Source organism: Hypanus sabinus (genome assembly GCF_030144855.1).
Source record: "Hypanus sabinus isolate sHypSab1 chromosome X1 unlocalized genomic scaffold, sHypSab1.hap1 SUPER_X1_unloc_2, whole genome shotgun sequence".
Taxonomy (NCBI): domain Eukaryota; kingdom Metazoa; phylum Chordata; class Chondrichthyes; order Myliobatiformes; family Dasyatidae; genus Hypanus; species Hypanus sabinus.
This window is the reverse complement of record NW_026778968.1, coordinates 256,698-282,500: the sequence shown is the minus strand read 5'-3', so window position 1 is coordinate 282,500 and position 25,803 is coordinate 256,698. Positions and strand designations below refer to the sequence as shown.

The 25,803-nt window shown below is 39.6% G+C and overlaps 1 protein-coding gene across 1 annotated transcript in view; it reads left to right on the top strand.

The window, feature by feature from the left end:
* LOC132385622 (complement C3-like) overlaps positions 1 to 25,803 on the top strand; it is a 300,827-nt gene that overhangs the window by 102,129 nt on the left and 172,895 nt on the right. Inside the window, exons 16-17 of the mRNA XM_059957796.1 lie at positions 10,134 to 10,205; positions 25,543 to 25,740. Coding sequence (XP_059813779.1) covers positions 10,134 to 10,205; positions 25,543 to 25,740 — 270 coding nt within the window. The remainder of the gene's footprint in view (positions 1 to 10,133; positions 10,206 to 25,542; positions 25,741 to 25,803) is intronic.

The window sequence follows — 25,803 nt, the reverse complement described above, 5'->3', positions numbered from 1 at the left end:
GAGTACCTGGAGGCATATGACAAGATAAACAGAACTCAGCATGGTTTCCTTAAAGGAAAATCCTGCCTGACAATCCTAGTGCAATTTTTTGAGGAAATTACAAGCAGGCTAGACAAGGGAGATGCAGTGGATGTTGTGTATTTGGATTTTCAGAAGGCCTTTGACAAGGTGCCACACATGAGGCTGCTAAACAAGATAAGAGCCCATGGAATTACAGGAAAGTTACATACATGGATAGGGTGTTGGCTGATTGGCAGGAAACAGAGAGTGGGAATAAAGGGATCCTATTCTGGTTGGCTGCCAGTTACCAGTGGTGTTCCACAGGGTTCCATGTTGGGGCCGCTTCTTTTTACATTGTATATCAACGATTTGGATTATGGAATAGATGGCTTTGTGGCTAAGTTTGCTGATGATACAGAGATAGGTGGAGGAGCTGGTAGTGCTGAGGAAACATAGAGTCTGCAGAGAGACTTGGATAGATTGGGAGAATGGGCAAAGAAGTGGCAAATGAAATACAATGTTGGAAAGTGTATGGTCATGCACTTTGGTAGAAGAAATAAACGGGTAGACTATTATTTAAATGGGGAGAGAATTCAAAGTTCTGAGATTGGACGGGACCTGGGAGTCCTTGTGCAGGATACCCTTAAGGTTAACCTCCAGGTTGAGTCGGTGGTGAAGAAGGCGAATACAATGTTGGCATTCATTTCTAGAGGAATAGAGTATAGGAGCAGGGATGTGTTGTTGAGGCTCCATAAGACACTGGTAAGACCTCGCTTGGAGTACTGTGTGCAGTTTTGGGCTCCTTATTTAAGAAAGGATGTGCTGACATTGGAGAGGGCTCAGAGAAGATTCACTAGAATGATTCCGGGAATGAGAGGGTTAACATATGAGGAACGTTTGACCGCTCTTGGACTGTACTCCTTGGAGTTTAGAAGAATGAGGGGGGACCTCATGGAAACATTTCAAATGCTGAAAGGCATGGACAGAGTGGATGCGGAAAAGTTATTTCCCATGGGTGGGGTATCTAGTACAAAGGGCATGACTTAAGGATTGAAGGGCGTCCATTCAGAATGGAGGTGAAGAAATTTTTTTTAGCCAGAGGGTGGTGAATCTGTGGAATTTATTGCCACAGGCAGCAGTGGAGGCCAAATCATTGGGTGTATTTAAGGCAGAGTTTGATAGGTATCTGAGTAGCCGGGGTATCAAGGGTTATGGTGAGAAGACGGGGGAGCAGGACTAAAGGGGAGATTGGATCAGCTCATGATAAAATGGCGGAGCAGACTCGATGGGCCAAAATGGCTGACTTCTGTTCCTTTGTCTTATGGTCTTAGGTTAGTACATAATGCATACCTAGTTCAGTTAAGACATGAATTTACTAGCTCAGTTAGGGTGGCAACTTATTGCAATCTGCTGTCTACAGATTCATATATTATTATAATCATTCTATTCTTTTATATCTAAATTCAATGACCTAAAACAAGTAGTAGCATTCTTTTAAGTATAGTCTTTCAAATTATTGCCTGCTTATGCTGTGCTTTTCCTGTAATTCTGCATTCTGTCATGGTTTTTACTTTGTCCTAACACCAGGTACTGATGTGAAAAAATGCTGAATATTGATGGCATTTGCAACAAAGTCCTTCACTATACCCTGGTACATGTTACAATAATAATCCAGTTTACCAATGTTCCATTGTCTCCAAGCAACTATGCCCTTCTATTTCAGTCTGATTATTAACCTCCCCCCCCCCAAAAGTTCAATAAACCAGTAGTTTATTCCCTCACCATTACAGGGATATATAAATAGTTGCTTCAAAGCGGGCCTGATATAGTAATTGGCTTCCTTTCTTTCTCAATCATTAATAATTTCATGAAGCTAGTAAAGGGGTGTTTGAAATGATTTATAAATGGTGGTTACTATAAATTTGGCACCCAGAGGTAAATTAGGACATGAATCAATTGTATGAAGAGCTAATTTAAATACATTCTGATATATCCAAGGTACTGGGGAAAAAAGAATACAGTTCTACACCTATCTTTATTAATCCTCAATAGTGGATGAAGAACCCAAGTGCGGATTGTCCTTCAACCCTAGATTTTGATTTTATTCCTCAGAAATGGTGCATTTGTCCACTTAAGCTCCTTTAAAAAAACATTTATTTGATCATGACCAGTTTAGAGCATAAGACTATAAGACATAGGAACAGAATTAGGCTATTTGGCTCATCGAGTCTGCTCCACCATTCAATCATGGCTAATCCCTTTTATCCTCCTCAGACCCACTCCTTGGCCTTCTCCCCATAACCTTTGATACCATGTCCAATCAAAAACCTATCAATCCTTGCCTTAAATACACACAATGATCTGACCTCCACAACCAATTGTGGTAACAAATTCCACAAATTCATCACTTTCTGGCTAAAAAAATTTCTCCACATCTTGGTTTTAACTAGCAGCCCTCTATCCTGAGGTTGTGCCCTCTTGTCCTAGATCTCCCACCATGAGAAACATCCTTTCCACTTCTACTCGGTCTACATTTGAAAGATTTCAATGAGATCCCCCCCCCCTCATTCTTCCAAATTCCAGCAAATACAGACCCAGAGCTATCAAATGTTCCTCATATGATAACCCTTTTGTTCCTGGAGTCATCCTTGAGAACATCTCTGAAACCTCTCCAAAGACAGCACATCTTTTCTTTGATGAGGAGCCTAAAACTGGTCACAATACTCAAGGTGAGGCCTCATCAGTGCCTTATAATGTCTCAGCATCACACCTCTGCTCTTGTATTCTAGACCTCTTGAAATGAATGCTAACATTGCCTTTGCCTTCTTCAACCCCGACTCAATTTGCAAGTTAACCTTTAGGGTGTTCTGTACAAGGATTCCCGAGTCCCTTTTCATCTCCAATTTTTGGATTTTCTGCCCGTTTACAAAATAGTTTGCACATTTATTTCATAGGCATAAATATCCTGCATATCTTTTCCAATGTTGTATTTCATTTGCCACTCTGTTGACCATTCTCCTAATCTGTCTAAGTCCTTCTGCAGCCTACTTCTTTTCTCAATATTAGCTTTCCCTCCACCAATCTTCATATCATCTGAAAACTTGGCAACAAAGCCATCTATACCATCAACCAAATCATTGATATACAGCATAAAAAGAACGAGTCCCTGCACTGACCCCTGCAGCCAACCAGAAAAGAATTGTTTTATTACCACTCTCTGCCTCCTACCAGTCAGCCAATGCTCTAACCATGTTAGTAACGCTCCTGTAATACTGTGGGCTTTTAACCTGGTAAGCAGCCTCATATGCAGCACTTTGTTAAAGGCCTTTTGGAAATCCAAATATACAACATCCACTGCATTTTATTTATCTATCCTACTTGTAACTTCTCAAAGAATTCCAACAGTTTTGTCAGGCAAGATATTCCCTTAAGGAAATCATACTGACTTTGTCCTATCTTGTCGTGTGTCACCAAGTACTCCATCTCCTCATCCTTAACAATTGACTCTAACATCTTCCCAACCACTGTAGTCAGGCTAACTGGTCTCTAATTTCCTTTCTGCTGCCTTCCTCCTTTTTAAAGTGTGGAGTGACATTTTCAATTTTCCAGTGCTCTGGCACCATTCCAGAGTCCAATGATTCATGAAAGATCATTACTAATACCTCCACAATCTCTACCGCTACCTCTTTCAGAACTCTAGGTTGCAGTTCATCTGGCCCTGCACTCACTTCTCTTCCCTCACACCCTTCAACATCTGGCACACTGCTCGTGTTTTCCATAGTGAAGACTGAGCAAAATACTTATTTAGTTCAGTTGCCATCTTTTTGACCCCTGTTATTATTTCTCTGGCCTCATTTTCTAGTGGTCCATTATCAACTTTCACCTTTTATTTTTTCCACTTTGAAAAAGCTTTTACTATCCACTTTGATATTATTTGCTAGTTTACTTTCATAATTCATCTTTTCCCTAATAATTCTTTTAGTTGTTCTCTGTAGATTTGTGAAAGCTTCCCAATCCTCTGTCTTCCCATTATTTTTTTGCTTTGCCTTCTCTTCTACTTTTACATTAGCATTTACTTCCCTTGTCAGCCATAGGGTTAGGGTTAGGGTTAGGGTTAGGGTTAACCCTAACCCTTGTCAGCCATAGCTGTACTATTTTGCCATTTGAGTAGTTCTTGGTTTTTGAATACATCTATCCTGCTTTTTCCTAATTTTTCCTGGAAACATGCATCATTGCTGCTCGGCTGTCATCCCTGCCAGCATTTTCTTCCAATGTGCTTTGGCCAACTCCTCTTTTATACTGTAATTTCCTTTATTCCACCGAAATACTGCTAGGTCAGACTTTACTTTCTCCCTATCAAATTTCGAATTGAACTCAAATCACATTGTGATCACTGTCTCCTAAGGGTTCTTTTACTAATTCATTTAGTCTACCTTTCCAGTTAAGATGGTTGGACAGTTCTCCCAATATCCTTTCTGCAAAATTCACTATTAACATATTTTGCTGCATCTAACTTGAGTCTTAATGGCACATAGTCTAGCCAAAATTCATTACAGAAACTTAATCACAAAAATCTAAGTTACAGTCCATTGGAGTGATGTGGAAGGCATCATATTCTGAAAGAGATATTAAACTGTAAACAACTCTTACCATTACACTATTTGGAAGCAGAACATGGAAAGCGACCAGTGAGTGAGTGAAGCTTTGAGGTTTTGACTCGAGAGATTCTGGCAGTTTTGGCGGTTGGACTGTATCTTGATTAACTTGATTAAGTTGACTCAGCAGAAAACAGCTGAATGGGCAAACAAGGTCAGATGACCAAGCAGTTTGAAAAGCTCAAACAAATAAATAGAGGGGTAGCTTAAGCAGTGTGACCAGTGAAAGAGTGGAACTTTGATGAGAAGAGGCGGAGGACGAGCTTGCTCCCAGTTAGGCTTTACAAAGCCTCCTGAGACAGTGATGTGCCTCTTGTGAGATGTGGCAGTCTTGGGGGAACTCCCCTCTCCCACTGGGCGATATGGAAGACTGTGAAAGGAATCTGGAGCAGCAGCTGGATGATCTTCGAATCATAAGGGAGAATGAGGCAGTCATTAATGAGAGCTACAGGGAGGTAGTCACACCTAGGCTGCTGGAAGCAGGTCGTTGGGTGATAGTCTGAGGGAGAGTAGAAGGTAGTACAGAGCACCCCTGTAGCCATTCCCCTGAATAATAAGTTTACTGTCCTGGATGCTGTTGGTGAGGACAACCGACCAGGTGTGAGCCACGGTGGCAGGGCCTCTGGCACTGAGTCTGTCCCAGTGGTGCAGAAGTGTGGGATAGAGAAGAGGAGAGCTATCATCATTGGGGACTCTATAGTCAGGGGAGCAGACAGGAGATTTTGTGGATGTTAGAAGGATACCCGCATGGTTTGTTGCCTACTGGGTGCCAGGGTCCGGGATGTCTCTGACTGGGTGCATAACATCCTGGTATGAGAGGGAAAGCAACCAGAAATCGTGGTACATGTTGGCACTAACGACATAGGCAGGAAGAGGGATGAGGTCCTGAAGTGTGAGTTTCAGGAACTAGGCAGAAGGCTGAAGAACAGGACCTCAAGGGTGGCATTCTCAGGATTGCTGCCAGTACTATGTGAGAGTGGTGGTAAGAATTGGAGGAGATGGCAGTTGAATGCGTGACTGAGGAGTTGGTGCAGGGTTTTAGATTTTTGGATCATGGGGATCCTTCCTGGGGAAGATGGGATCTGTACAGATTGGATGTGTTGCACCTGAACTCAAGGGGGAGATATATCCTTGCAGGTAGGTTTGCTAGCATGGTTCGGGAGGGTTTGAACTAATTTGCAAGGGGGATGGGACCCAGAGTGATAGAGCAGTGGAAGAAGAGCATGGAGTAAAGCCAGATCTAACATATACAGAGGCTTTGAGGAAAGATAAGCAGAATAATGGGTTTAAAGGTAGTAAGGTAGAAGGGCTAAAGTGTATGTACTTTAATGCAAGAAGCATCAGGAACAAAAGTGATGAACTGAGAGCTTGGATACATATATAATTATGATGTAGTGGCCATTACAGAGATTTGGCTGGTACCAAGGCAGGAATGGACTCTCAATATTCCTGCATTTCAGTGCTTTAAAAGGGATGGGGGGGGGGTTGAAGAGGAGGATGGGTGGCATTACTGGTCAGGGATACAGCTACAGCTACAGAAAGGGTGGGTAATGTAGCAGGATGCACTTTTGAGTCAGTATGGGTGGAAGTCAGGAACAGGAGAGGAGCAGTTACTCTATTGGGAGAATTCTATAGGCCCCCTGGTAGCAGCAGAGATACCGAGGAGCAGATTGGGAGGCAGATTTTGGAAAGGTGCAAAAAAAAACCAAGGTTGTTATCATGGGTGACTTTAACTTAATTGGCACTGGATTAGTTCCAATGGTTTAGATGGGGCAGAGTTGTTAAGTGTGTCCAAGACAGATTCCTGTCACAATACGTTGACAGGCCGACTAGGGGGAATTCCAATACAAGATCTAGTATTAGGTAATGAACCAGGTCAGGTCACAGATCTCTCAGTGGGTGAGCATCTGGGGGACAGTGACCACCGCTCCCTGGCCTTTAGCATTATCATGGAAAAGGGTAGAATCAGAGAGGATAGGGAAATATTTAATTGGGGAAGGGCAAATTATGTGGCTATAAGGCTAGAACTTGCAGGTGTGAATTGGGATGATGTTTTTGCAGGGAAATGTACTATGAACATGTGGTCGATGTTTAGGGATCTCTTGCAGGATGTTAGGGATAAATTTGTCCCGGTTAGGAAGATAAAGAATGGTAGGGTGAAGGAACCATGGGTGACAAGTGAGGTGGAGAATCTAGTCAGGTGGAAGAAGGCAGCATACATGAGGTTTAGGAAGCAAGGATCAGATGGGTCTATTGAGAAATATAGGGTAGCAAGAAAGGAGCTTAAGAAGAGGCTGTGAAGAGCAGGAAGGGGGCATGAGAAGGTCTTGGCGAGTAGGGTAAAGGAAAACCCCAAGGCTTTCTTCAATTACGTGAAGAACAAAAGGATGACAGGAGTGAAGGTAGGACTGATTAGAGGTAAAAGTGGGAAAATGTGCCTGGAGGCTGTGAAAGTGAGCGAGGTCCTCAATGAATACTTCTCTTCGGTATTCACCACTGAGAGGGAACTTGATGACGGTGAGGACAATATGAGTGAGGTTGATGTTCTGGAGCATGTTGATATTAAGGGAGAGGAGGTGTTGGAGTTGTTAAAATACTTTAGGACAGATAAGTCCCCAGGGCCTGACAGAAGATCCCTCAGGCTGCTCCACGAGGCAAGGGAAGAGATTGCTGAACCTCTGGCTTGCATCTTTATGTCCTCATTGTCCACGGGAATGGTACCAGAGGATTGGAGGGAGGCAAATGTTGTCCCCTTGTTCAAAAAAATAGTAGGGATAGTCCAGGTAATTATAGACCAGTGAACCTTACATCTGTGGTGGGAAGGCTGTTGGAAAAGATACTTAGAGATAGGATCTATGGGCATTTAGAGAATCATGGTCTGATCAAGGACAGTCAGCATGACTTTGAGAAGGGCAGATCATGTCCAACAAGCCTGATAGAGTTCTTTGAGGAGGTGACCAGGCATATAGATGAGGGTAGTGCAGTGGATATGATCTACATGGATTTTAGTAAGGCATTTGACAGGGTTCCACATGGTAGGCTTATTCAGAAAGTCAGAAGGCATGGGATCCAGGGAAATTTGGCCAGGTGGATTCAGAATTGGCTTGCCTGCAGAAGGCAGAGGGTCGTGGTGGAGGGAGTACATTCAGATTGGAGGGTTGTGACTAGTGGTGTCCCACAAGGATCTGTTCTGGGACCTCTACTTTTTGTGATTTTTATTAACGACCTGGGTGTAGGGGTAGAAGGGTGGGTTGGCAAGTTTGCAAACGACAACAGTTGGTGGCATTGTGGATAGTGTAGAGGATTGTCGAAGATTGCAGAGAGACATTGATAGGATGCAGAAGTGGGCTGAGAAGTGGCAGATGGAGTTCAACCCAGAGAAGTGTGAGGTGGTACACTTTGGAAGGACAAACTCCAAGGCAGAGTACAAAGTAAGTGGCAGGATACTTGGTAGTGTGGAGGAGCAGAGGGATCTGGGGGTACATGTCCACGGATCTAACTGCCTCACAGTTAGATAGGGTAGTTAAGTAAACTTATGGGGTATTGGCCTTCATAAGTCAAGGGATAGAGTTTAAGAGCTGCGATGTATTGATGCAGCTCTATAAAACTCTGGTTTGGTCACACTTGGAGTACTGTGTCCATTTCTGGTCGCCTCACTATAGGAAGGATGTGGAAGCATTGGAAAGGGTACAGAGATTTAACAGGGTGCTGCCTGGTTTAGAGAGTATGGATTATGATCAGAGATTAAAGGAGCTAGAGCTTTACTCTTTGGAGAGAAGGAGGACGAGAGGAGATATGATAGAGGTGTACAAGATATTAAGAAGAATAGATAGAGTTGACAGCCAGTGCCTCTTCCCCAGGGTACCACTGCTCAGTACAAGAGGACATGGCTTTAAGGTAAGGGGAGGGAAGTTCAAGGGGGATATTAGAGGAAGGTTTTTCACTCAGAGAGTGGTTGGTTCGTAGAATACACTGCCTGAGTCAGTGGTGGAGGCAGATACACTAGTGAAATTTAAGAGACTAATAGACAGGTATATGGAGGAATTTAAGGTGGGGGATTATATGGGAGGCAGGGTTTAAGGGTCGGCACAACATTGTGGGCCAAAGGGCCTGTACTGTGCTGTACTATTCTATGTTCTAGAACTTGTGAGTTCTTCCTTTCCTGGATAATGAGTATCATTCAAAAATAAAATAGTTTCTGCTAATTAACAATTGTGGTTCAAGTATATTGCCAGAGGCATAAATATCCTGTGTATAAATACCATGTAAATTAGGTTTTTGCAACAACAACACATTATGTTACAAATATGATAAACACAAATTCCAGAAATGAAAATTAGTATAAATTTAGCACAAACTTAAATTAATATAAATTATACATTACTTACACAACAAAATAAATAAATTACACATAATAACATTAGTGCAAGTTTGAGGGAAATACAGTCTGAGGTAGAGCTAAAGATTTTCAGGTCCGTTCTGGAACCTGATGGGATTAGGTTGATGCTTTTGTTGAACCTTTATTGTGTGGGTCTTTTGGCTGTTGTACCTCCTGCCTAATGTCAGCAATGAAAAGACGGAATGACCTGGATGATGGAGGCCCTCATAGATAGATGTTGCCTTCCTGGGATATCCTGTACATACCCTCATTGTTGGTGAAGAACTGTACCCAAGATGGAAAAGGCTGAGTGCACCACTCTGGAAGACTTTTGTGCACTTGAGTTTCCCTACCAGGATACATAAGGCAACCAATAATAATGCATTCCACTGGACATTCTGTAGAAGCTTTTCAGAGGCTTCAATTAGATGTTGAAACTCTGGCTTGCCATCTTCATGGTTGTATCTCTGTGCTGGGGCCAGGATAAATCCTCCAAGATGCAGACACCCAGAAATTTGAAGCTGTTCATTTTTTTGCACCATGGACCCTAAAATAAGGACTGGTGCTCATCTCCTTCCTGCAGTCTTACAATCAGTTCATTGTTTTTGCTTATGTTAAAGTGCAAAGTTGTTGTCAAGGCACCACTCAACCAACTGATCTATCTTACTCCTGTGTGAAAAATGCTGAATTCTCTGCTTCAGAAGTATCTCACTGGTTATAAAATGCTTTGTAATGTAAACTGAACAATAGAAATGGTGTCTACCTCTTGCCACTGCATCACTTGTAATATAAAGTTGCAATTATACTTGCACAGTTCCATCTTGCATCTGACTGTTTCGGTCTTCAGTTTGTGAATTTTAAGTTGGTTTCACATTCTTAAATTTCCTGAGTTTTGACTGAAGTCACATATTAGCAATGATAGTGTATTGTTTACTTTTTGTTGAATTGTTTACCTCTCAAAGTGTTGCATTTCCATATGTGGAAATGAGTATATTTAGTGTGTGCATTTATGTTTGTAAAATTGAATTTTATTTAATAATAATGGATTGACTTGGCAAATTGAAATTCACATTATGCAAATATTCAAACATTTATTGCAGAGCTGAAATGTCAACAGCCAAACACACGCAGACGTCGTTCAACAACTTTCGCGATGGTCAAGTCAGAGAAATGTATGTATTTCCAATTTAACAAATGGTTTATTGACATAAATCATATTTGTAGAGATTGTTTACATGGCAGCTTTTTTCAAATGATGGTAATTCAATTAAAATGTAATGCAACAGAAGTGAGTTTAAAAGTAATAATTAACATTTAAAGGAGAAAAATGTGCTTAACTTTGATATTAGTTATGTATTGTGAGGTACCATCCTAAGCCTGTTCTTACATCCAATCTTATCATCCCTTCATTCAGTCAAGGCTGGTCCTGCTGTTCATTGGCTGTCTTAGGATGAGTGCTTAGATGGTATGACTAAAATATACAATTAAAAGGAAAACATACTTGAAAAATATGTTGGGATGTTTTAACAACTGGGTCTACTGTGTGATACCTCAAATAATCGAAGTACTGAGTACTGCTATAGAGGCCAAGTTTTTTTAAGTTAGTTTTTACAATGAAAAATAACAGTTAAAAAGATTGTACAGTGCAAAACAAAGGTATTGAATGTACAGTTCATAACAATTAAAATTAAAGCACCCATGGTAGAATCATATATAGTTACCGTCCCACCCTCCCATTGCCCAACTCCAAGCCAATATATAGAAAAGTTAAACAGAACTTTTATCTCCACAGAGCTGTATTTATAAAATTAAGCTATATTGCCTACTACCTGGACTATAATATGTTTACACATCAAAAACCATAAATCTTAAATGAAAGAAGCTGGAAGTAAGGGATTTATATGCAGAAGAAAAAAAAGGGGTGGACCTTTAATATAAGCAGGAATTATGAAAATATTCAAGAAAAGGTCCCCACACCCTTTGGAATTTTATGTCCAAATTACGGAGTGAATAATGTATCTTTTCAAGGTCTAAACAGGACATAATATCTCTGAGCCATTGAGCATGAGTGGGTGGGGCAGCATCTCTCCACCTAAGAAGGACTGCACGTCTGGCCAAAAGAGTGCACAATGTTTAGTCGGACTCAGATGCGTGTCAACCTCTCCTGAGGTGCTGAAAAGGGCAATCAGAGGATTCGGTTCCAAATAGTAATTAAGTGTATGGGATAAAGTTAGAAAGACATCTCTCCAGCATTTCTCCAAGACAGGGCAAGTCCAAAACATATGAATAAGGGAAGCCTCACCCCCTTTACACTTGTTGCAACAGGGACTAATGTCTGGATAGATACGCAATAATTTAGTTTTAGACATATGAGCCCTGTGTACGACCTTAAACTGTAACAGGCAATGGTGAGCACATAAGGAAGTTGAATTAACTGACTTGAGAATTGAATCTCATATAACATTGGACAAAGGAAAATTTAAATCTTGCTCCCAGGCAGTTTTAATTTTGTCAAGGGGGGCACACCTCAAAGTCTCTAACTTATCTCGAATAGTAAATATTAAACCTTTACACAATGAACTCAGGTGAAGAAACAAGTCAACAACATTTTTGTCAGATACCTCAGGGAAGTTTGATATTAAAAGGTTGATGAAATGTCTAATTTGGAGATATCTAAAGAAGTGAGTGTTGGGTAGGTTGAACTTTACAGACAGTTGTTCAAAAGATGTAAAATGATTGTCTGTGAAAAGATCTTCAAAGCACCTAATGCCCTTTCTGTGCCCGACTTGAAAAGTTAAATCATGCAAAGAAGTTTGAAAGAGATGATTATGTAAGATAGGACTAGAGAGAGAGAAATTGTGAAGACCATTATACATTCTAAACCGAGCCCATATTCTCAAAGTGTGCCTGATAACAGGATTAACAATTGGTTTAGCTGGATAACAAGGAAGTGCAGATACAAGAATTGCAGAGATAGAGAAATTATTATTAGAGTTCAACTCCATTGCCACCCATATTGGGCAGTCAAACTGATTATGAAAGTAAGACCAAAAAATAAGACAGCATATGTTGGCTGCACAGTAATTTAAGTGGAAATTGGGCAAGGCCATAACCTCTACACCTTTAGGTTTTTGAAGGTGAGCTTTATTTAATCGGGGGCATTTGCCCTTTCATATATAGGATGAAATAATTGAGTCTAACGAGTCGAAGAAAATTTTAGAAATAAAAATTCGTAAAGATTGAAATAAGTGTAAAAATTTAGGGAGGATATACATTTTAACAACAGTAATTCAACTCATCAGGGACATAGACAACAGGGGTGACCATTGTACTAGTCTCTGATTTATATGATTTAAGAGATTAGTAAAATTTTCTCCAAAAAGATGCTTATAGTTCCTTGTTACTGTAACACAAAGGTAAGTAAATTGATTATTCATTACTTTAAAAGGGAGGTTGTGAAACTCTAACATTTGTGCTTCTCTGATTATTGGAACAAAATTTATTAAAATAAAATTAACTTATGTAAATTAAGTTTGTATCCAGAAAACTGGCTAAATTTGTTAAGGAGTGAAAACATTGAAGGTAGGGTATAGTTGGTTTTGATACAAAATGTAAAAGATCATCAGCATAAAGAGATACTTTGTGCTCAACACCCCCCCTCTTCTAAATCCCCATCAGATCAGCACAGCCATGAAACACAATTGCCAATGGCTCTACGGCCAGATCAAAAAGTAAGGGACTTAAAGGGCACCCTTGCCGGGTGCCATGTTTAAGATTGAAAGGTTGGGATTGCTGATAGTTAGTCAAAACAGAGGCAGTGGGATGGAGTATAACAAGTTAATCCACATAATAAAATTTTGTCCAAGATCAAATTTTTCTAAAACCACAAAGAGATAGTTCCACTCCACATGATCAAATGCTTTCTCCACATCTAATGAAATGACACATTCAGGAATCCCAGATGAAGATATTAAGATATTATAAGATATTAAATAGATGCCATATATTGAAAAAAGGGAGATGATTTTTCTTTCTTTTTCAATTTTTAAAAAATTTCTTACATAAAAGAATAGAGTATGGTAAGATACATAATATATATCGGTCACAATATATTAAAATCACAGATAAAGTATAATTACCTCATATCCATAAAGATTAAACTTAAACATAGTATTGAAAAGAAATAAATTTTCTTATACAAAAAATCTAAACCCACTACCAGAAAAAAAACAGCTGTTTCATTAAAAAAAAGGAAAACATCCTTAACTTATAGTAAAACATATTATTAGCCAACATTTGTGCTTAATAGGAAATCAAAGATTTTGAAAGTAATTCAAAAAAAGACCCCACAATGTTAAAAAACCTTGTCTAGGTTCAGAAATCGAACAGCGAATCTTCTCTAAATTTAAGCAAGACATAACATCATGTAACCAATGTGCATGAGTAGGAGGAGTGGCATCCTTCCACTTAGCAACAATGCCCTCCTGGCTATTCGAGAAATAAAGGCCAAAATATGCCGATCAAGAGTCTCCAAATGATATCCTTTTCTCCAACAATACTAAATAAGGCAGTCAAAGGATTAGGTTGAAAATTTACTTTAAAAAGCACCGAAAAAGTATGAAATACTTCCTTCCAATATTTTTCAAGACTTGGACCAGTCCAAAACATATGGATTAGTGAAGCTTCTCCATTATTACATCCATCACAATAGGGAGATATATCCGAATAAAACTGAGACAGCTTATCTTTAAACATATGGGCTCTATGAACCACTTTAAATTGTAGAAGGGAATGACAGGCACATAACGATGAAGTATTGACCAATTTAAAAATTTCATTCCAAGTATTGTCAGAAATTGAAATCTGTAAATCTAGTTCCCAAAGATTTTTAATTTTATCTAAAGGAATATCTCTCATTCCCAACAACATGCCATAAATATTAGATATAGATGCATTTTGGAAGGGTTTCAAATTAAAAATAATATCAAGAAAATCTTTACCTAGACTTTTAGGAAATGTACATAGTTGCGAACACAAAACGTCTCTAATTTGTAAATATTGAAAAAAATGAGTTCTTGGTAGGCTGTGTTTAACTGAGAGTTACAACTTTTACTCCTTATTAGCTTTTTTCTTAACGCTTGCAGTAAAGGAAATAATTTAAATAAGTCTTAAAAGCATCCCATAAAATAAGACTAGAAGTCTCTTCTAGCATATTCTCTTAAAAAAAAACAGTAATTGGTGTCTCAAAAAACTTTTAAAAATGAACATCTGATAACAGATGTTATAGGAGACACCCGGAAGATTTAAAGATAAAAACATAGGAGCATGATCTGGAACAGCAATTTCTTTACTTTCTTACTTTTATATTATAAGTTTTTATGAGGTGTTTTAATATGTTTAATTTTGCTTTGTTTAATGTTATGTCTCGTCAGAATGCAGTTTAGCCTTGAAGATTTTTTGGCTCAGCCAGGAGATTGTTTTGGGTGGGAGTGATAGGTTTAAATGTTGGCTGATCTTTAGTATATTTTCTCTCTTTGGGCGGGGAATGGGGATGGTTTTTCTTTCTATCAGCTGTTTGGTTCTCTTAGCTTCATTTGTTGCTTGGCTACCTTATCTTAAAGCTCATTGCTAGGATTTAATATTTATCCAGGCGGTCTTTATTCAAACATCTCATTTAAGCCATATTTCAAATGGACCATATTTTTAATTTACTTAGTTTTACTGTGAAAGGATTAAACCATCCTGTGAAATGTAATAAGATTTTTAATTATATTAAGAAATTGAATGTCTCAATTATTTTTATACAAGGAACACATGTCCGTAAATGTGATAATTTATGTCTTTTCTGCTGCTGGAAGGGTGTATCTTTTCATTCCTCCTTTCAGGCTAAGGGAAGAGGAGTTTTGATTCTTATAGCCAATTCAGTTTCTTTCGTTCAACATAATGTAGTGTCTGACACCAATGGGCGTTTTGTTATTGTGTCAGGGAAATTATATAATCAATTAATGGTTTTCACTAATTTGTATACCCCGACTATAAATGATCCAGATTTTTTGAATGTTTTTTCTCACCTTTACCAGACTTAAGTTTATATTCATTGGTTTTAAGAAGAGACTTCAGCTGATGTTTAGATCCTGTTTTTAGATCATTCTTCTAATTGATTGACTTGTAGTAGATCTGCCTTCTTTATCCAATCTTTTCTAATTAAATGTGATATTGTTGATAATTGGCGTTTTTTGCACCCAACAGATAAAGTGTATTCATTTTTTTTTTCTCATGTTCATCATATATATTCCAGAATTTATTAATGATTCCACTAGTTTGATCCTGTGATGATTTTTAATAAAACCTATTTGGTCTTCAGAAACAATTAAAAGTAGAAAGTTCTCCCATCTACAGGCCAAAACCTTAGCCAAAATTTTAACATCAACATTTAGCAAAGAGATCGGCCTGTACAAAGAACACTCTGTTGGATCTTTGCCTCTTTTCACTAAAAGAATGATAAATGCCTCATTAAATGATGCTGGCAACTTACTTTGTTTAAACAAATCAGATAAAACCAAGGTTAGTTGAGGTGAAAGCAATGAGGAAAATGATTTATAGTATTCTACAGAGAACCCATCAGGTCCAGTAGATTTATCAGTCTGCTGTATAGAAATGGCTGAGGATATTTCCTCTAGTGATATTGGCTCATTCAGTTTTGCTCTGGGATCAGGAGAAAGCATAGGAATATTTAGACTATTTATGAAATTCTTGGCCAAAATGTTATCATTTAAAGATTCAGAAGTATAGAATCAGGAATAAAAATTCCTGAATGTGTCATTGATTTCAGAATTATTCAAGGTAATAATCCTATTTCCCGTTCGAATTCTTGTAATGTGTTGTTTAGCTTTGAAGCATCTTAGTTGGTTGACAAAAAATTTACTGGATTTACCACCATGAATATAAAACCGGCTCTTACTTTCCAAAAGTTGGCGTTCAATTAGGTGAATGGAAAAAAGGTCAAACTTAGTTTGAAGTTCCACTCATTTCTTATACAGCTCCGGATTTTTGGGCATATAGTTGGGCATATAGTTGGTCTGTTTCTTTGATTTGATTGACCAGATCTAATCACTCTTTATAGGTCCTTCTTTTCAAATTCAGAGTATGAAATTGTTTGACCCCTTAGGCATGCTTTCATAGCATCCCAAACAACTGGATTTGAAGTTTCAGGTGATATGTTTGTACTTAGGAAAAAAACTATCTGGTTCTCCATAAATTTTACAAAATGTTTATCTGACAGTAAGGTCGAATTAAAACACCAATGTTTATTTATTTGGCTGGGGCATGATCTGAAATCATTATACTCTGATAGTCACAAGAATGGACAGATGGGATCAACTTATTATCAATCAAAAAGTAATCAATTCTAGTAAAAGTGTGATGAACAGGTGGAAATAAAAGAATAATCTCTCATTTGGGTGGAGAAAATGCCATACATCGGAGATTCCATAATTGGAAAGGAAGGACCGAATTAATAAAGCAGATTTGCTAGCTAGTCTGGGAATAGAAGGTGATCAGTCCAAAACTAGATCTAACCAACAGTTAACATCACCACCTAATATGAGAGAGTGTGAACTCAACTCAGGCAATAGAGAGAAGAAACGGTAAAAAAAACTCCATATCATCCAAGTTAGGAGCATATAAATTAGCCAACACTACCAATGTATTATATAATTCCCCTGAGACAATGATAAAACAACCATTTGTATTCGATACTTTGTTATGGAGCTCAAAGGGAACATTTGGATTTATGAAAATTGAAACCCCCCCCTGGCTTTAGCCTGAAAAATAGAGTGGAAGTGCTACCCTGCCCATCATGACATGAGATGAGAATTATCAGAGCTATGAATGTGTGTTTCTTGCAACAAAAAAAAACTGCTGCATTAAGCTGTTTAAGATGTGAAAGCACCTTCCTTCTTTTAACAGGATGGTTCAATCCTTTAACATTCCAGCTCACAAAATTCAATGGACTAACCATTGTCCTTTAAAAAAGATACTGGATAATAGGCATAAGCAATGTCAGAAATTCGAATAACAGCTCTGGGACAAAAGTATAAAACAAAGAAAAAGAGGACAAAATACGTCCTGAATAACAAAAAGATCTAAAGCTTCTATGTATGATATTGGCATTAGAGTTCCCTCCCATCACCTCCCAACCCACAGAAGACAGCTACCAAAAAACAGCAGCAAGCCTTCAACAAAAAGTCACCCCATTGTTCAACTTCCTGTCTCGTGACATCATCATCAACTCTGTCTTTTATTAATATTATAAAATGAAAAACTTTTAGCACTCCAGACTAATATTATACATTGTGAAAAATAGAGCAATTCCTCCAAAATTTATTCAGCATGACTCAAAGTAATAATCCAAAAAAATATAAACTAGTATTTAGAAAAAGAAAGATAAAAACAAGTAAACAGACTTTACCCAATGAACCATCAATGAAAGACCATCAATGAAATTTTTTAAAAATTCACTGAATTGAAAAAAAAGATCACAGAAGAAAATTGAAAAAAATTTAATGCTTCTCCGCCAATCTAGCTAATCAGACCAAATCAGAAGAAATTGAATAAGGAGGCTATCAATAAATTTCTGAGCTTCTGCAACCAAATTTAACCATTTATCTCCACCAGAAAGAGTAGTTCGAAGTCGTGCCTGAAACTGAAGAGAATGCCTGAATCCACAATTAAATGAGGAACTTCTCTATACTCAGCTCATAGAGTCAAAACTTGAGGAGTATAATCCTCAACAACATGAATTGATTGACCCTTGTACTCTAAATTCTTTCTCCGCTGAGCCTCCCTGACCAATCTGGTAGCGATGAAATCGTAAAATTACTGGGCATGGTCTGTGTTCCAAAGGGGGTTTCGCTGCTAAGGAACGGTGAGCTCTATCTACCTCGGGCAGAGTTGAAAGTTTATCCTTCCCAAAAATCTCACAGAGCAGAGTGGAGAAAAATTCAGTGGGACTTCCACATTAGATAGACTCCAACTCGCCCAAGATTTGTAGGTTCTTACGTCTGCTTCAGCTTTCCAGGTCAGTAACCTTTACTGATAGCTTGTTATTATTATCGCGCAAACTGGAAAAAATGTTTTCCAGTTCATTAACGCGTTGTCCCAAATCTTGTTTAACAAGCTCGAGACTTGATAAGCATTGGGCATGATCCTCCACTTTGAAATTGATTTGATCCAACTTTGATTCCAACAAACTGAGAGAGGACAATGCTGATCCAGTATCAAGATAATGTTTTTGCCCAACGGGCCAGCCACTAGAACATATTTTTTCCCGGGATTGGAACTCTTTGAGGTTATTGTAAAGCAGGCATATTCATAGGCGGGAAGGAGAATAAAAAGTTTAACAGTATGGATTTTTTAAAAAAGGAGAGAAAGAATGCAGAGATAAGAAACAGAGCAGAGCAAAAGTTTTTAGTGACCAGTCAATCGCCATCTTGACCGGAAGTCAGAGGTCTAGTTTAACTTGTTAAGTTCAGGCATAAGCTGATAAGCGACAAGTAAAATTACATCACCAAAATGGCAAACAATAACTGTCTCCAAAAGAAAAGGAGAGAGTCTAACCTACCTATTATAATTAATGAAAAACTGCAAGATTTCTGAAATTGCATAGGGGGAGGATGGGCAGAACAGTGGGAATGTTTGATTGGGCACAGGCTAAATTGCCAATGTATCAAATTTCCTAAAAGAATGGCAGTTGGAGACAAGATAAAAATAACAAAATTGAGATAGAGAAGTAAGCTCTTAAGTCTGTGGTGAAGAAGGCAAATGCAATCTTAGCATTCATTTCAAGAGGACTAGAATATAAAAGCAAAGTTGTAATGTTAAGGATTAATGAAGCACTGCTGAGGTCTCACTTGGAGAATTGTGAACAGTTTTGGGCCCCTTATCTTAGAACGGATAAGACCATGAAGTATGGGAGCAGGATGAGGCCATTTGGCGCTTTGAGTCTGCTCGCCACTTCATTATAGCTGATCTATTTTTGCCCTCAGCCTCAATGTCCTGCCTTCACCCCATATCCCATGTCCTGAAGAGATGTGCTGAAACTGGAGAGGGTTCAAAGGAGGTTTTCAAAAATGATTCCAAGATTGAATGAAGAGTTTTATTGATCTGGGCCTGTACTCACTAGAATTCAGAAGAATAAGACGTGCCCTCATTGAAAGCTATCAAAGGGTGAAAGGCTTTGATGGAGTGAGTGTGGAGAAGATGTTTCCTGTGGTGGGAGAGTCTCAGACCAGAGGACAAAGCCTCAGACTAGAGGGGTGTCCTTTTAGAACAGAGATGAGGAATTTCTATAGCCAGAGAGTGGTCAATCTGTGGAATTCTTTGTCACAGGCAGCTGCAGAGGCCAAGTCTTTATGTATATTTAAGACAGCGTTTGATAGATTCTTGATTGGTCAGGGTTTGAAGGGATATGGGGAAAAGGCAGAAGATTGGGGCTGAGAGAAAAACTGGATCAGCCATGATGAAATAGTAGAGCAGACCCGATGGGACAAATGGCTTAATTCTGCTCCTATATTTTATGGTCTTATGGTCATTCACAAAGAAAAGATATAGGGCGAGACCTAAAGTTGGTCAGAGAGAGAGTTTATCAAGGGAGAAAAACATAGTGGGTGAGTGCATGTTCAGGATTTTCTCCATGGATAGAACAGAGGTGTCCTGCAAAGAGATTACTCAAGGTTTGTTCCAGCATGAATAAATACCCTGGTTATAAGTTAGGTCAAAAATTGGGTATCCTGTCAAAAGTACCAAGTGCCTGACTCGTGAAAAGTTCTCATTTAATTCACAAGGCACATCAGAAGGATAATAGCAAAACTCCATTTTCTTGGATAAGTGGAGTTCCAACAACCCACAGGAATGTTGACACCATCTAGAACTAAACAGCCTGATTTATTGGCACCTTATTAACAGTTCTAAATATTTGATTCCTCTAATATTGTCATACCATCTAAAATAAATTTCTCTAGCAGCATCTCTTAACCCCATAACTCTACTACCAAGGAGTACAAAGACACCAAAGTCTTGGAAACACTGTTAAACTCCTCTCTAAGTCATAAACCATCCTGATTTGGAAATTGCTGGAGGAGCTTCTTCACCACTGGGTCTAAACCATAGAACATTACAGCACAGAAATACAGGCCCTTTGGCCCTTCTTGGCTGTGCTGAACCATTTTTCTGCCTAGCCCCACTAACCTGCACCTAGATTATAACCCTCCATACCCCCTCCCATCCATGTACCTGTCCAAGTTTTTCTTAAATGTTAAAGGTGAGCCTGCATTCACCACTTCAACTGGCAGCTCATTCCACACTCTCTGTGTGAAGAAGCTGCCCCTAATGTTCTGTTTAAACTTTTCCCTTTTTACCCTCAACCCACGTCCTCTGTTTTTTTTTCTGTCCCAGCCTCAGTGGGAAAAGCCTGCTTGCATTCACTCTATCTATACCCATCATAATTTTATATACCTCTATCAAATCTCCCCTCATTCTTCCATGCTCCAGGGAATAAAGTCCTAACTTATTCAACCTTTCTCTGTAACTCAGTTTCTCAAGTTCCAACAACATCCTTGTAAATCTCCTCTGCACTCTTTCAACCTTATTAATATCCTTCCTGTAATTGGGTGACCAAAACTACAAATTCAGCCTCACTAATGTCTTATACAACCTCACCATAATATTCCAACTCCAGGAGTGAAAGGGTGAAAGGGTTATCTTATGAGGAACATTTGATGGCACTGGGTCTGTACTCACTGGAATTCAGAAGGATGAGGGGGGAATCTCATTGAAACCTTTTGAATATTGAAAGGCCGAGACAGAGTAGATGTGGAAAGGATGTTTCCCATGCTGGGAGAGTCAAGGGCAAGAGGGCATGGCCAAAGGGTGGTGAATTTGTGGAATTTGTTGCCACATGTAGCAGTGGAAGCCAGGTTGTTAGGTGTATTTAAGGCAGAGATTGATAGGTTCTTGATTGGACATGTCATCAAAGGTTACAGGGAGAAGGCAGGGAACTGGGGTTGAGGAGGAGAAAAAATAATTGAATGGCAGAGCAGACTCGATGGGCTAGATGACGTAATTCTGCTCCTATGTCTTATGGTCTTCTGCTCTTTTAGGGACTGACAAAGGGCAGGTGACAGAAGTTTGTATCAAGGGACACTTTGCATCTAGATCATACTGCCATTAGCTGCAAGGTAATTATGGAAAAGGATAGGTTTGGTCCTTGGGATGAAATTCTAAATTGGAGAAATGCCAATTTTGACAGTATCAGAAATGATCTGTGTGGATTGGTAAAGATATACTTAGAACCATAGAACCATAGAACACTACAGCACAGAACAGGCCCTTCAGCCCTCCATGTTGAGCCGACCCATATAATCCTTAAAAAAAGTAGTAAACCCACACTACCCCATAACCCTACATTTTTCTTTCATCCATGTGCCTGTCCAAGTGGCTCTTAAATACCCCTAATGTTTTAGCCTCCACCATCATCGCTGACAAGGCATCCCAGGCACTCTCAACCCTCTGTGTAAAAAAAAACAACAACAACTTACCCCTGATGTCTCCCCTAAACTTCCCTCCCTTAATTTTGTACATATGCCCTCTGGTATTTGCTACTGGTGCATTAGGGTTTCAATGGTGCATTAGGTACTGTTTCAATGCCTCTCATAATCTTGTAGACCTCTATCAAGTCCCCTCTCATTCTTCTACGCTCCAAAGAGAAAAGTCCCAGCTCTGTTAACCTTGCTTCATATGACATGTTCTCCAATCCAGGTAACATTCTGGTAAATCTCCTCTGCACCCTCTCCATAGCTTCCACATCCTTCCTGTAATGAGGTGACCAGAATTGAACACAATACTCTAAGTGCGGTCTCACCAGAGATTTGTAGAGTTGCAACAGGACCTCTCTACTCTTGAACTCACTCCCCCGTTTATGAAGCCTAGCATCCCATAGCCCTTCTTAACCACCCTATCAACCTGTGCAGCGACCTTGAGGGATGTATGGATTTGAACCCCAAGGTACCTTTGTACATCCACACACTTAAGTAACTGACCATTAACCCTGTACTCAGTCTTTTGGTTTGTCCTTCCAAACTGCTTCACCTCACACTTGTCCGAATTGAACTCCATCTGCCATTCTTCTGCCCAACTCTGCAGCCTGTCTATATCCTCTTGTAACCTTCAAACCAGCTACAGCTCCATCCACAACTCCTCCAATCTTCGTGTCATCCACAAACTTATTCACCCATCCTTCCACCTCTACATCCAGGTCATTTATAAAAATCACAAATAGCAGGGGTCCCAGGACAGATTCCTGCAGCACTCCACTAGTCACCGACCTCCAGGCAGAATACTTTCTTCCACAACTACTCTCTGCTTTCTTCCTTTAAGCCATTTTTTTTATCCAAACAGCTAAGGTTCCACTAATCCCATGCCTCATGACTTTCTGGATGAGTCTCTCATGAGGGACCTTGTCAAATGCTTTGCTAAAGTCCATGTAGACCACATCCACTGCCCTACCCTCATCGATTTCTTTTGCTACCTCTTCAAAAAACTCAATCAGGCTCGTGAGGCAGGACCTTCCCTTCACAAAGCCATGTTGACTATCCATGAGTAGACTGTACTTCTCCAAATGCTCGTAGATTCTATCCTTAAGAATCCTTTCCAGTAGTTTGCATACCACTGACGTAAGACTCACCGGTCTATGGTTCCCAGGTTTTTCCTTATTACCTTTTTTAAACAAGGGAACTACATTTGCCATTCTCCAGTCCTCCAGCACTTCCCCTGCAGCCAAAGAGGATTCAAAGATCATGGCTAATGCTCCTGCGATCTCTTCTCTCAATTCCCACAACAACAACTTGTTTAGTGGATGACTTCAAAAGTGAAATTTTGAAAGTATAGAGTTTGTATGTTCTGCACAATAAAAGGCAAATACAAGAAGTTTAGGGAACCTTGGTTTTCAAGAGATATTGAGGTCCCAGTTAAGAAAAAAAAGGAGGTGCATATCAGATACAGGCAAGTAGGAACAAATTAAATATTTAATTAGTACAAAAATGTAAGAGGAAATCAAGAGGGATAAAAGAAGATATGAGGTTGCTCTGGCAGAAGAAGTGAAGGAGAATCCTTATGACTTCCATTGATAGGTTAAGAGCAGAAAGATAGCAAGGGACAAAATTGGTCCTCTGGAAGATCAAGCTGGTAACCTATGCATGGTGATGAAAGGGCGGGGGGTTATAAATGGACTTTTTACATTTCTATTTACTCAGGAGACAGAATCTGTAGATGTAAGGCAATGCAGCAGAGGGGCCATGGGCCCTATACAGGTTACAGAGAGGAAGCATTTGCTGTCTAGAGGCAAATTAGAGTGGATAAACCTCCAGTGCCTGTCAAGGAGTTCCCCTGGAACCATTGGGAGACTAGTGCGGAATTTGCAGAGACCCTAAACATCCATAGCCACAGGTGAGCTGAGAAGATTGGAGGATAGTGAATGTTGTTATGCTGTTTATGTAAGGATTTAAGAATAAGTCATTAACCTATAGGCCAGTGAGTCTGACATCACTTGTGGGAAAGTTATTGGAAGGTATTCGAAGGGACTAGATATATAAATATGTAAGAACAGGCCTGCTCCTGCTCCTATTTTTAATGTTCTTATGTAACTCTATTGGATAGTGATAATGTAAGTTGCCACAGGCCTCTTACCCTTGCCTGGTGGTGGGGCTGATGACATGGAAGCTATGTAACCTCAGCTGTAGCGAGCACTAAGCTTAAAGCCTCAGGCTTACGAGATGCTGGAAACATGGCATTCACACTCGGTGGGGGCTGGTCTCTCCTGTCAATCTTCCCTTTAGCTTTCAAGCAGTGGAATGACAAGCTAGATTGCTTACATCCAGAAGCCACTTCCTTGCTATTTTGAATGTTGTTTGCTGTTTTGAATTATTGATGCACCATCAATAACTCTCAGAGACGTGAGGCGAGATATAGGCTTTTATTGGCTGGAAGAAAGAACAAGCAGCAATTGACCACCATACTACATCCTGGAGACTGAGACCGGGGCTGTGTCTCCAATCGCCTTTATACCGGGGTCCGTGGGAGGAGCCACAGTCAGTGGGAGGAGCCACAGGAGCAGTCAGCGGGGGGGGGGGGGGGGGGGGGCGTGTCCAGACAGGTATATGTAGTTCACCACAATTATGTTACTCACTATGTTGAATGTATGCTTGCTACTTTGAATATTTTGCACTTTGGCCCAGAGAAGCGCTGATTCATTCAGCTGGTCGAATACTAATTAAACTTGATTCTATTTTGATTTGATTTTTGATTTCTCCACTATGACCCCAACTTTGGTGTATTCCACAATCTTGCTGATCTAGTTAACCACTTTATCATCCAGATCATGTAGATGTCAAACAACAACGGACATAGCACTAGTCTTTGTAGTCCTCTACTAGTCACAGGTCTCCAATCGTAGAGGCAATTATCTACTACCTCTACTTGGCATCTCCCACAAAGCCTATGTCTAAACTAATTTATACCTCATCTTGAATGCAGAACAGCTAAACCTTCTTGACCAAGCCCCCATGTGGGAACTTGTCAAATGCTTTGCTAAAGTCTATGTTAACAATATCCACTGCCTTGCCTTCAATCACTTTTCTGACAACTTCCTCAAAAAACTCTCAGTTTGGTTAGACATGACCTACCATGCCTGAAGCCATGCTTAATCAGTTCATGTCTATCCAAGTACTTATATATCCGGTCCCTTAGAATACCTTCCAATATCTTTTTCACAACTGATGTCAGATTCGCTGGCCTATAATTTCCTTGCTTATGCTTAGAGTCCTTCTTAAATGGCGGAATATCATTGGCTATCCTTCAATCCTCTGGTACCTCTCCTGTTACTAAGGATGATTTAAATATCTGTGCTAGTAATGGTGAGGCTTTATAAAGCACTGATGAGGCCTTACTTGGAGTATCGTAAGCAGAGGTGGCATTGGGGAGGGGGGTCATGAGAAAAGTTCCAGGAATTAAAGCATTAACGTACGAGGACCTTACTCGCTGGAGTTTAGAATAGTGAGAGGTAAATGTGAAAGGCTTAGAGTGGATGTGGAGAGAATGTTTGCTATAGTCAGGGAGTCTAGCAGCAAAGGGCACAGTCTTAGCACAGAGGGACATCCATTTGGAACAGAGGTGAGAGGAATCTCTTTAGCGAGAGAGTAGTAAGTCTGTGGAATTCATTACCACAGACGGCTGTGGGGGCCAAGACATTGAGTATATTTAAACTGGAGATTTATATGTACTGGTTTAGGCAGGGTGTAGAAGATCATGAGAAGAAGACAGGAGAATGGGGTTGAGATGGATAATAAATCAACAATGTTGGGCTGAATGATCTAATTTTTCTCCTCTGTGTTATGGTCTTAGATTCCTTACTCTCACAAATTTTATAAAGTCTTTTTTTATTTTGTTTTTTTGCAGTGAAGAAGTTCACAGACAGATTGTTGATTGACTGTTGCAATGCTGGTATGAAGGTCAACATCATGGGTTTCAGTTGCAGTAGAAGAAAGAGACATATAACTGCTGGGAAAGCCTGTGCAGATGCCTTTGCAGAATGTTGTGAACACATTCACCAATACAGACAGCAGCTTGATAGAAGCAGTATGACGTTAAGTCGAAGTAAGCACTAATTTTTTTTCTCTCTTGACCATTCCAGTTGAAATAAAAGCACAATGTGAAATA